At 39.2% G+C, this 12,828-nt stretch overlaps 1 protein-coding gene across 5 annotated transcripts in view; it reads right to left on the bottom strand.

Annotated features, from left to right (window-relative positions):
* ANKRD44 (ankyrin repeat domain 44) overlaps window positions 1-12,828 on the bottom strand; it is a 306,147-nt gene that overhangs the window by 89,795 nt on the left and 203,524 nt on the right. For 3 of the 5 annotated variants that reach the window (XM_057744579.1, XM_057744583.1, XM_057744580.1), the window contains exons 11-14: window positions 5,802-5,884; window positions 4,570-4,687; window positions 2,535-2,603; window positions 971-1,111 (exon numbers count right to left, since the gene is read on the bottom strand). In XM_057744579.1, coding sequence (XP_057600562.1) covers window positions 971-1,111; window positions 2,535-2,603; window positions 4,570-4,687; window positions 5,802-5,884 — 411 coding nt within the window. The remainder of the gene's footprint in view (window positions 1-970; window positions 1,112-2,534; window positions 2,604-4,569; window positions 4,688-5,801; window positions 5,885-12,828) is intronic. The other 2 variants (XM_057744581.1, XM_057744582.1) reach the window with 1 other exon arrangement.

Genomic DNA, 12,828 nt, shown 5'->3' with positions numbered 1-12,828 from the left:
AAAAAATCAACTTAGCGGGTTGAAGTCTGTAGGTTTTTTCTTTAATGATTTAAAAGATATCCAAATGCATCACACATAGCAAAAGTAAATATGGTTTCATGAAATCTTTATTTCCATTTTCCATACATATGTATAAAACGTACACATGTGAGTGTGTGTACTGGGTCATCATGTAAAATGAATTTCTTAGTGTGGGTCATTGTCTAGTATGTTTGAAAGCCATTGCTCTACAAGAAAAGGAGTTAGCACTGACCCAGAAGCAACTCCATAGCATAGGGCAGCAAATAACTCAATAATTCTCCAAACGGGGTCACCAAAAACATTCCTGAGAAGGAGGGCATGGTCCTCAAGCCTTTGAGAACAATCTCGTAAACTGTGGGCACCTCTTCCACCTTTTCCCCCTGAACTGGTTCACTTCATTCTGCTTTCCATTCCTAGCCATCTAGAATCCAAGCATGATCAGGGCACCTCTCCTCCAGCTCCCCAAAGAGTGTTCATGCCTAGGTTTGGAACAACAGTGCCTATTTTACAAATACTGATGCTGCATTTGAAGACTATTGGGGTTATGCATAGATGGATATTTTTGACATATGACATATTTATCAGCAAATGTAAGTTTTACAGCAAATGAAGCATGTAAGTGCTGCTGATGAAAACTGCAGTATACGACAAAATAAATTACGACAGACTTCGAAGGAACGGAAAACCTGGGCTTGACAGCTCCACTTGGCATTCAACCCAAAGAACAGAGAGCAGAAGTAATTGTGCAGTGACACGTACTAATCAAACGTAAAAAGAGCAGAATGGGAAACCTGGGGTTAGGGATGAAGCAATTCTAACTCCTTCAGGTTGGGAGGAGAGGGATTCTTCATTCATAGTCTCCATGAGGCAGTTATGAAGAAACCCCCCCACCCCCCGCCCCGGCCACGTCCCCCACCCTGAGAGAAAACAGGAGCAAGGCTGTTTTTACTTTCTATCCATGTCTGATGCAGCAGCATAGTGCAAAGCGGTGCGGCCCCAGTCATCGGTTTCATTAACGCTGGCCCCTGTGGTCACTAATGTCTCAATACAGTGGAAATGACAATTTGCAGCTGCATAGTGCAGAGGGGTCCTGAAAAACAAACAGCAATTTATTACTTGATTCGGTCTGAAACACAGACCCCCATCACCAGCACCAGCACGGCAGCATATTCCTAGGGGTGTGGAAAGCTCTGGCTCTGAGTGTGAAGGCCAAGAGATATGCCTTTCTCTGGTGTTATGTTAGAACAAAGGCTACAGAGATGGTGGCTTCAGACAAGGCCACCCACCTGTAGGTCTCTCCTCTCTTTCCATTCCTGGTGCCCATCCTGGTTCAGGTGTACATTACTGCTTCTTTGGACTCTTGCAATACCATCCCTATTGGCCTCCTGTGCCCTAATGCAAATTCCATGTAACTTTTAGTTGGCATCAATGAAGAACTGGATTTTCTAAGGTCCAGTACCTACAACAACAATCCTGTACTAAAAACTTCAGTCTGCCCCAGGGAACAAAGCCTTGATTTTTTAGTTTGGAATTGAAGACTTTCCCAAGCTAGTCTTGGTCAATCTTTATAGTATCTCTCTCTCCCCTAAAGGAGTCCAATGCTATTTCCAAATTGAATGACCTGAGGTTTCCTTGATCACATCCTCACTTCCTCTACCTTTCCTCATGTTGTTTTCTTTCCTGTACCAGCTAGTATTATGGCATGACTTAGCTATGCAAAGGACAATTAAGGTAAGAAAAGTTCTATGACCCATCCCAATAGCCAAAGGGGCTACATGTGGTGTGTGTGTTTCATGTTTTTATTTATTTATTTATTTTTAATTGCGTATAGTTGCTTTACAATGTTGTGTTAGTTTCTGCTGTACAACAAAGTGAATCAGCTATACATATACATATATACCCTCTTTTTTTGATTTCCTTCCCATTTAGGTCATCACAGAGCACTGAGTAGAGTTCCCTGTGCTATACGGCAGGTTCTTATTAGTTATGTTTCATGTTTTAAATGTGTCTAAAGATTTATCCCAAAATGAAATGTTCAAAAAATATAATAAAGTCCTCCAGATCTTGTGACCAAATTCTGGGTTGGAAGGGCTGAAGTGTTCTACTCTGCTACAGATGAAATTTTCTAAACTATATCCATGTGGGAGATTACATATTTTATACATATAAATATATATACATATACATATATAAAATATGTAATCCTCCACATATAAATATAAATATATATACATATATAAAATATGTCATCCTCCACATGGATATAGTTATATATACATTGGAAGGAGCAGAGAAACAATTGGCACTTCTAAACAGAAGCGGGGAGAGGAGATGCTTGCCTTGTGCCTGCTTTGTTGGCGTTTCGCTTCGCTACAAGAAGGGATTTCCTTCTGAGAATGGAATCTCCCCAGCTAGCTTCCCTGTTTACCATTTCAACATAACACGATTTCCAGATGGACTGCTCCCCACTCCTTTTATTTAGGCCCTTGAAGCAGAGTTCCCTGTTTACATACCTCCCACACTTGTCCTTTTTATGGAAATCTGCTCCGCTGCTCTGCAAGAGTTTTATACATTCCACATTACTAGAAAGACAGGGAAAACATCATTAAGATGGTAGAGGTCAATTGCTGGGCTATCTTCAGAAAGAGCTGTTTTCTGCAGAGTGCACGCCCAGATGAAATGAAAGCACTAGCTTTAAATTCCGCTAACACAAAAATAACCTGAACACGTTAGAGTAATGCCATATCGTAAGGATCTAAAGTTCCCACGATTCCTTTTTCAAAGCCAATATATCAATACATTAAAGAGCTTGATGGAACATTTTCAATTCCATGACTAAAGAATTTAACGATTATTACATGATGAAACCTTTTAGTGATGGTTTCATCATTTATCCTAAAATTCTCTTTCAAAACCATTAAGAGTTTATGAAACAACCCTTTAAACCTATAGTAATTTCATGTCACCTTTAAACAATGAATCAGAATGGATGAGCATGACCTTTTATCACAGCAGAATGAATTCACTATCACCATTTTCAACCTAGACTCTCCTTAATGGAAAATAAAACAGCTGCATTTCCCTGTCTTGGTAATCTAGGCAAACGAATGTGCAGAACCAAGGCCGAAAATGATGTAATGAAGCATAGTGATCTTCCAAAGCTTCTTTGTCATTTGCAGAAGCAATAAATCATGTTTAGTAGAGAGAAAAGGACCCACTGAAGTGAATTTTCCTGTTGAAGGGCATATAGCTAAATATTAATCCTAATAGGAGTTTCAGACATGAATCCAGAATGGTTTGTTGCCACTTTCTGTACAGTCTTTTTTTTAAAATGGGGGCATAAAAAGAGACATTCATCCATCATTGTTCTAAACTTGGGATGCTAAGAAGTGGCTTAGGATTTACTACTTTATTATCATTTAAATAAGAAAAATGATCTCATTAATGATACAGGTGAGGAGGGCTCTCCCCACCCCACACCCACCCTTTATAGCCACCTATTGCAAAGAACTAGCTGTGTAAGTCATAAAATATAAGAACTTTCTGAAGTCACTATGTGTTGGTGTAACATGTCAGCTGATGTAAAGCATCTGTCTCTTAGTGAATGAAGCCAGAGGATCAAAGGCAAAAACAGATCCAAGTTGTGTAGCTCAGGAAGTTCATACGATTTGGGGAAATGTGGTGATGAGAAGGAGGTCCTTTTTTAAAAATAACAAAATTATGAACATAAAACTAGATACAAGACTTTGGAAGGGACCCATGCATTAAAGGGCCCTGAAGCTTCACAATCAATCCACCTCTGTTAAATAGGTAATGCCTTGGGTCACACCTGTTCCTTAAAGACTAGGAAACTGATTTAAGAACCAACACCTTACCCAAACGAGGCCATCCGAAGGAAGCCATGTCTAGTCAATGTGTGCTCATATACCAACAATATATTGATCAGAGCCTTAATCTAACCACTGATATGAAAAAGAGTGTCTGATGAAAAATTCGCTGTATAACTTAAAAGAAACAGCAAGGACTAAATCACTTTTTGCCTATCCTTTGGGTTTCTTGACCTTTGTTCACATTTAATCATTATAAGGACTTAAAAATCAGTTCTGAAATAAGGACCAAAATGTCTGTAAATGAACATGAATTAATGCAATCTTGGGTTCCCTTGATCATCAACCACCTTCCAGCAACAAAAAAGGAAAAACTTAGGAACAAATTTCAAATTATTTTCTTTTGGTGGAAGGGGTACCAAGCAGGTATATAGTCTACCAGCTAAATTTAAAGTTAAGAAAAGAAAAAGAAAAAAGAGAGTGAGAGGAGAGAAAACAAAAGAAAAAATATTTTCTATATGAGATGGGCTAACAATTTTTCTTTGAAAAAACAAACACGCAAGTAATCTGGAAATTCAACATAGTGATATTTGGTATTGATAGACACAGTTCTTACCCCTGTTACTAAAGAAGTTGCCTCTGATCCACAGACAACCTGAGTTAATTAAGACGAATTAGTAATTAGGCCATGAGATAACAACTTAAATTGCTAACTACTCACCCTCCTGCAGCAGCAGCATGAAGGCACGTTCTTCCAAATTTATCTGGGGTGTCTATTTCAAAGCCTGCAGACAGCACGTGCTCATTACTAAACAAGGATACTATGCTATACTTTTGTCCTAGTTAAACCACAAGAAACATTGCAGAGACAGAAAAATCAGTTAGTAGAAAAACCAGAACGCAAGCCATTGTAGTCAGAAAGAGGTTGTCATGGAAACGAATGGTAACTGCTCAAGCTTGGCAATTTTATAGGAAGAACTGTGAAGTCAAGAAGAATTTATTTTCACATTCAGCCCTGGGTGAACTACAGCCCCATATTTCAATCCCAGGATAGAAATTTATGAAACCAATTTGAGATAAGTAGGGCAATAGACAGGCAGACAGAACACATGGAGAAAACATGGAAGGCAAAGGAGTAATCGTAACATGCTAGAAGAGAGATTTTCTTAAGTGTACTGTTAGCTTTCAGTTGGTTTAAGATGTGGGAAACGTGCTCTCATGCAGGGGTTATTTTTAAACATGCCATAAGCAGTGAAAGCAGAATCAACTATAAGTAAAGAACTTAATGGAAAAAAACAAAGAACGCCTCTGGAATATCTGTTGAATTCATTTGTAAACAATCTTTGCCGTGCAGACCTCTATCACCTTTGAAAGCCAGGAACTTCTTAATACATGGAGGTTGGCAGAAGCAGTGATAAGAAAGATTAGCAAAGCTTCAAACCAGAAAGAATTTCTTAGTTCCAAACAGGCCCGCATTAAAAAAATAAAAAGGAAACCTAGTTGGAGGGGTATTGACTACAGCAATTTTTCAGAGCCCATGGAGTGGGATGGTAATTTGACATTTTCTATCATTAAAACATAGGGGATTTAGCCTTCTTCCTTTGTTGAAAAGTATGAAATGTTACACCACCAGTTTAAGCCTCAAAAATGTTTTCTCCTACGACAAACTGCCTATAAGCTATGGCCATCCCTGCCTGCCTCTCATTCGGGGTCACCCAAGCTTTAACCTGATAAACAGAGAAAACTCTCACTCTGGGGCAGGAACACTGACATTTAAACAGCTTCAACAAGACGAGCTGCTGGGAGCTGTCACGTGCAGTTAGTTCATCCTGCCAAGTTGGGTCATGGACGACACAAAGCACAGGCAGCCACTCACTCTGACCAGACACCTGAAGCCACACGGCTCATTTACAGGACACATTAAGCCTCCTCTGTGGGGATGGAGTTACTTACCTGATGACAGTAACTTTCTGCAGCAGTCAGAGTGAGCATTGAGGGCAGCTAAATGCAAGGGGAACATGCTATGGATCCCACACCTGAGGAGGGAAAAGACAGAGTACCAGAGCTCGAGACACACAGCAGGGGATGATCTTCCTCCAAGTTCTCTGACGAAAATTAAATCCATGAGACCTTGCTTAGAGACTCTTGGCTGAAATAAATATGCAATCATTTCTATCTTAAAATAATAAAATCCTAGACCTAAACCGCAATGAAAACCCCATAACAATAGGAATGTATATTTTTAAGAAAACATTTCACATAAAAAGTGACTCAGCATTTAAAATTAATTTCTCTTTTTTTCTTTCAGCTTAGCAATTCTGTCCCATTCATTCATTCATTAATCTATTTAGCACTTTATAAGCATCAGATACTGTGCAAAGTGCTGGAGGAAACATGAAGCTGACAAACTCTCGACTTTGAAAAGCAGCCCGTTTTATTCCTTGAGTTGATAAACAAATATTTATTATTGACCTATGTGCCAAGCACTTTGCTAAGAGTTAATAATGGAGAATTAAAACTAACCCTTACCTTTGGCAAGTGATAGCCTTTTATTTTGCATGTTAACCCACATAAGAATACCAGTCACAAAATAGTTAACATTATCTTGCATATATTTCATAAATCTAGCATATTTTCCCTAACTATTACAGAAAGAGTCCAGAATAGGACTTCTTAGACTGACCCCTGCCATAACACAGTCCCTGGAACAACCCCCTGCGGGACAGGCAGCATTCTGATGGCAGTGCTTTTTGCCCTGAGAGTCAAACTCGTGTGCTGAATTGTAGTGCAAAACCAACAGCATCATCAGCAGGTTCCTGGGTTCTTATAAGCATTTATACTGTGAGTGATCACTTCTCATAATATCTCCTTTTATTCAAATAGTACAGCTCAGATTTTGTAAATCCTCTGCATAATACAAAGAGTATGAGACTATACATATTTACGCCAGCGGTCTGAGTCACCTAAGGTTCTTCCCTGGCACAAAGTGGCCCGTTTCCAGATTCTATGCCGAATAAAAAAAAACCACATATGATTTGAATTTGTTAAGCTTCAGATACATGAATTTTATTTGCTATCCCGAAAATTACTATGATGTGTGTGTGTGAAAATATATACATGTTAGATAATTCATGGTATTCAGTGTTCTGTAAAATCTGAGTCTGCCAGCAATTAACCACCTCTCCCTTTTCGTGAAAACTTCTATTTGTTGGTGTTTTTGTTCAGTCTTCCCTCTGTTCGTTTTCCTTTCCCTATATGGAGATTTCCTACCCAGTGTATATAATAGCTGGCATCCATCAAGACATGCAATTTGCCCGTCTTCTGGGCAGTGTCATGTGGAGGAGAAATGCTTGTAATTGCCTCTCTCGTCATTTACAAAAAAAAAAATTCTGAAAAGCAATTGCATCAGTGACAACCTTGATGCTCATGAAAAGGAAGAGGGAACTGGGGGATGGGAGAGAAGCTTTTATTTGTGCTGCTATTTATACTGTTCCCTCCCGATGCCAATGAAACATACTAATTTTTTTTTTTTGATGTATAACATGTTTTAAAAGCTCTTTACTAAATGGAACTTTAAGCTAATAAGATTTTACCTAACCGTTTTATTTGTTTTGGGGAGTTAAGGCAAAAATCTGTGATTAAATATTTCTGGACATTTGTGAGAAGAAAATGGATAGAATATTTTCTGGGATGATTGTGAGTCCCTGTAAGAACACCCCCAAATCAAGGCGTGGATTTTTCAAGATTTCTTTGAGTCTTCCTCATCCTTTATATATATGTATGGATATATATATGTATATACAAATATATAATATGTATAAAAATATAAATATTTTTAGTATTTTAAATATTTTAATATTTCCTATATACATACACATACTTATACACATATATACACATAATATTTATGGCATAGTTTATATAGGTACATAAAATATATATCTTTATATTAAATAATACAAGCAAATGAATTAGAGAAAATAGTATCAAACTCTATAATAAAATAATTAAGAAAAACATAAAAAGTATGAGATCTCTTAGCCTCAGTGTTTATAACATATTCCATAAGCTTCATTACTAACACATCTCATCAACTTTACCATTTAACACCGTTGTCTTTAGATAATCTGTCACACTCTACATTAGCTAATAATTTCATTTTTTTTCTGCTGCTTACAAACCTGAGAAGGTAAGGGAGGCAGAACTCTAAAAGGCTTAGCAAAAATTCTCTTTGATACATATTTTTTATTCCATAGTTAATAAAAAGTCACTACCTCATTATAGGTTTTGAAAACATTAATTTAGACTCAAGTACTATTGACATTTGAACTTGAATATGATGCACCAGTTCAAATAGAAGAACTAAGTATCAGGCCATTATGGGAAAGAAAATAAAAGTAGAATTCAGAATCTCTAAATCACTTCAGAAATGATTCATGCATTTCAAAATAAAATTTCTCCTTTATTGTTATAAAATAAGACTGCTTATAAAGAAAGGATCTTAAAACCTTTAGCAGGAAACAGGATTTGGCTTAGCCAAGTAAGAAGCATCGCTCTGACTTCATCAGGTATACGTCAAGGAAGATCAAGAAATAAAGATGTCAGATAACACTAAATTTAACAATGCATAAATTATAGGAAAGGGAAGACCAATTCCAGTTAATTTGCTACATTTATTTGACCAGTCATAAAATTAATGGAACACATTAGTATTAGCTATTTCTAATTTAGCTGTTAGCTGGCATCTCCTACCCAGTTATTTCAGAATAAATGAGGTCAGAATAAATTGTAGAGAGCCATCAGAGGTGAGGAAAGGGCTTCTGCACCATTAGAATACCAGTTCTTTTAAGTTTTCACACTGGCATCAGGGGGACATGGCTGTCCCTTTCCATATCCAGGCTTTTCTAGAACCTTCCCTTAGCCCATAAGGTAAAAAACACTGTGGTTAAGGTGATGGGGTCAGAACCTTTGGGTTTCAGCCCTAGCTTTGCCATGTGCTAGCTATTTGATCTTTGGCAAGAGATCAACATAATGGTTCCCTCACCTGGAAAATACAAATAATAACGGTGTAAATCTTCTAGAACTAAGGACTCAATTAGTGAGGACTAATTGAGATAATGTACATAAAGTGCTATATAGAACATCTGACCCATGGCTGAGCCTTCACCATACATGTTAGTGGTATTTTTGCCCTTGCAATTATTAGCTTGGTTGGAAAATCAGCAGTGTGTGACTTTTTAAATTGTAATCAGGTTGTACTTCCTTAAAATCAGGTGTGTGATTCTTTACAACCCAAGAATGAAGTGTGATCAACTTGCATTTCTGTTCTCTTTCTACGTTTCAAAATCCTTTACAATACTTATCTCTCAACTCTCCCAGGGAAGGTGGGATTGGCTTAGTTTCACCCACCAAGTGGATGAGACAAAAAAAAATTGATGATTTTCAATCATCAAGTGATTTTATGATTCTTACTCAACTGATCAAACCAAACCATAAAATAAATTCCTTATTAATTTTTATCTATGTCATTCCAAGTATCTATCATGCACCCCTAAGTTATAGGCACTTGGCATAACTGACAACGAGGCCTGGTCCTTGCTGTTTATAACCTACAGACATTTTCAGTGGTTCCTTCTGAATCAAGTCCAAACATTCTAACGTGGCTTATGAGGCCCTTTCTGGATCTGACTGCTGCTTAATCCCTGTGAACTTCTGTCCATTCCTCCTGGAAGAGCCAGGCTCTGCCCTGCCCTGGGTTTTCACATGCAAGTCCCCCCTGAAATTCTTACCATTCCTCCCTGATTCTCATCGTGTTCTCAAACTACTCAATGCATCTCTGGGGGTTGCTGGAAATATTTTTGGGCTTTGAAGAGTTCCCTGTGACAATTTTTTAATTGTCTTTTCCTTTTGATGATAATCAAAGCAGCTGGCATAAAAGTGTATTTTAGCTCGAGTGACCACCTTCTCATCGCACACCTCTGCCAAATTTCAGTGCCTACATTTGTGCTTAGGATCACAGTTGGGCTATGTAGTGTTACTTTAATTGGCAGGGGATAATGAGAAAAGAATAAAGGTGGACTTAACAGAAAATGAAATATCTGAATCTCGGGAGGGCCAGTGATAATGCAGCACACTGAGCCTTCTGTATACACGGAATTTGGCAGGAGTTTGAGTAAAGATCTCTGTGCCGTGTGACAGGTCCACTGTCCCACCACTTTAAGTCACTGCAAAACCTCCACCCCCACAGTGTGTACTGCATCCTAAAGACTCAGTGCCTTAGCCACCAGGACCATAATCCCATGCAAGATGTGAACCATCACATCATTCATTACATAGAGAGGCAGCAAGCCTCCTGCCCAGGAGCTGAGGCTCCAGATCCAGATGGCCAAGGATGCAGTCCCACTTCCACCCACTAGCTCTGTGACCTCGGGTAGGGAACTGAACCTCTCGGCGCCTCCTTTACGTCACCTGTAAGATGGGCATAATCACAGCACTTACCCCATGGGGTTGCTGTGAGTGGGCCTAGCACAGGTAAGCGCTCCTGAGCGTTTGTTACTATTGTTCTCCTGTGCAGTTAATGCGAACACTGTTGGTTTCTGTTTGCAAGTATTTTGTATTTTTTTTTAATTTATTGCTATATTAGAGTCAAAAGCCTAAGGAATTTCTATCTAGTCTTATATTTCTACATATTCAAACATTATAATAAAAACAGTCTGAGTCGATACTTGGGACCTGAAAGACTTTCAATGACCTAACTAATTGCTACTTGTCCTACAGGTTAACCATCCCTCTTCCTGGAAGCTTTGCTGGTCCTGCTAAGTCCCAGATATGTTCTCCCGTATCCCAGTGGCACCCGGCAACTATTCCCGCATCACACTTAGCATGCGTGATTATCATTGCCTGTTTAATTCTTGCGCCCACACCCACAGACTTTAAATTCCTTGGCAGGGAGCTCTGTGACCCCAGAACCTGATGCAGTGGGTAACACTTAACAAGCCATCAACAGATATTTAGTGAATATAAGAATGTCAGAACCAGTTACCTGTAAAACTACAGGACTGCTAATTCTGCTGCAATTGAGGCAGAAAAATCAGTGACAGCATAATTGGTAAGACGGAAGACAAATTAAAATCCTAGAGACAAGTGCCCTAAACCTAACAAAGTTAAAGAAGAAAAACCCTATGGCTTCAATACCATGTAAAGGTGCATAAGCACTGAGTCACGCTGCAGAAACTTCTCTGACTTAAAGTTCAGAGAAGCAAAAAGAATAGCAAAGAACATTTGTTCAATCAAGGCCTGAGAATAAGATGCAGATACATTCACCAGAAAGTAATGACCATAAAACCTGTCATAGAGAGATCTTTAAAAATACATTGGCCATATTGTTTATGAATGAAAATGGGTTATTTTCATAAGTGCTCTTTGTTCACTTATTTACAGAAGGGAATGCCTGTTTTTTCTCCTCTTTAAGAAGCTACCCTACATAAATCTACAAGGAACCCAGAGAACAGTGACTTTCTGGGGAGGTTTTAGCAAATTTAACCTTCTCCAACTCTCCTCTCCCTACTTTGATATTTTCTCCTTAGGTGACTTCCCTTTCCACACACTATACACACTCAGAGACATACACAACTGCTGCCTTAACAAACCACTGTTAGTGAAGGGAGCATGTCTTAACCCCAGATACGCTGTGACAGAAGAAAGCATACGTGTGTGGTTCGTTGAGGCTGGGACCATGTTTCCCTTGCCAGTGTCCCCAGGGGACAGCAGGGTCACTGGAAGGAAAGGCTACTTGAACAACAACGTCATTCCTAAGGCATTTTTGCCACACAGTTTGTGTTTGCATAAATTGAAGGTAAAATAATTACGAGGAAGTAGACTTCGTGCTTATTTAGTTAAATGTGTTTTCTCAGAAATTTTAAGTATTGGGCCCAGTTTATCTTTATCCCTCAAACGCGTTCAAATCTGAAAGAAAATCAGAAATTCATGGTTCTCTGGCTAAAACTCCCCAAGTAAACCAGAATAGAGGGAAAAATACCACTGAAAATACTGACACATCACAAGCGAAGTTGGTTTGTGCCTAAATATTTTATTTCTGCTTAATCGACACTGAGCACTTAAGATCTCTGGCTTTGGGTAGCCATGGCCTGCTTGGGAACTCGAGAATCTGGTGAAAGCCTCCTGAATCTTAGTACACGGCTCTTTCCAGGAAACTGAGCTGCCTCTTTTGATTTGCAGCCTCCCAATCAAAACGATCCTTTGGCTTGAAGCAAGTTCCTTTCTCTTCTGAGACAAACCGCTGTTCTTGCTAACTGTCAGCATGCCCTCCTGTGCCCCCTCAGTCCTGCCCCAGCCAGAGCCCTCATCCTTTCTTCTCTGGACCTTGGCAAGAGGCTGCCAAGTGTTTCCAGCCTGGACCATCTCCAATCTGCCTGGACTGCTCTTAGAGCGATCTTTCTCACACACAAATGGGATCATTAGACACAACCTACCCTACACCCACTTCTAATTCTTTAACAGCTTCCGAATGCCTCAGAATGGAATCCAACTCCTTAGCGAGACATTCGAGGTCCTTTGAAATGTGGCTCTTTCCTGCCCTCATCTGTTTCCATTTCCCCTAATACGTTAGATAACCCAGCCTTGGAAATCTGCTTTCAACGTATTCACATATTTGTGCCTTTGTAAATACTGTTCTCTCTTCCTGGAATGTCCTTCCTTGCTTTACCCTCTATCTTTTTTTTATCTCACACAATTCTGTCACCTGGCAAACTCCTATCCATCCTTCTTTTTACTGAAATGTCACCTCTTCTACGGAACCTAGAGAGAGTCAGTGTTGACCTGTCCAAACCTCTATCATAACACACCTCATGATGCTGCAGTCATCTGCTCTTGATCTTATCTTCACGACTGGACTGGGAGCCCTGAGGGCCACTGAAACCCACCACGCCCTCCCTGGACCACTTACACTTTGGCTCATTCT

This window comes from Hippopotamus amphibius, chromosome 8 (genome assembly GCF_030028045.1).
Source record: "Hippopotamus amphibius kiboko isolate mHipAmp2 chromosome 8, mHipAmp2.hap2, whole genome shotgun sequence".
Taxonomy (NCBI): domain Eukaryota; kingdom Metazoa; phylum Chordata; class Mammalia; order Artiodactyla; family Hippopotamidae; genus Hippopotamus; species Hippopotamus amphibius.
The sequence above is the reverse complement of the archived record's forward strand: the minus strand, read 5'-3'. Positions and strand labels throughout refer to the sequence as shown.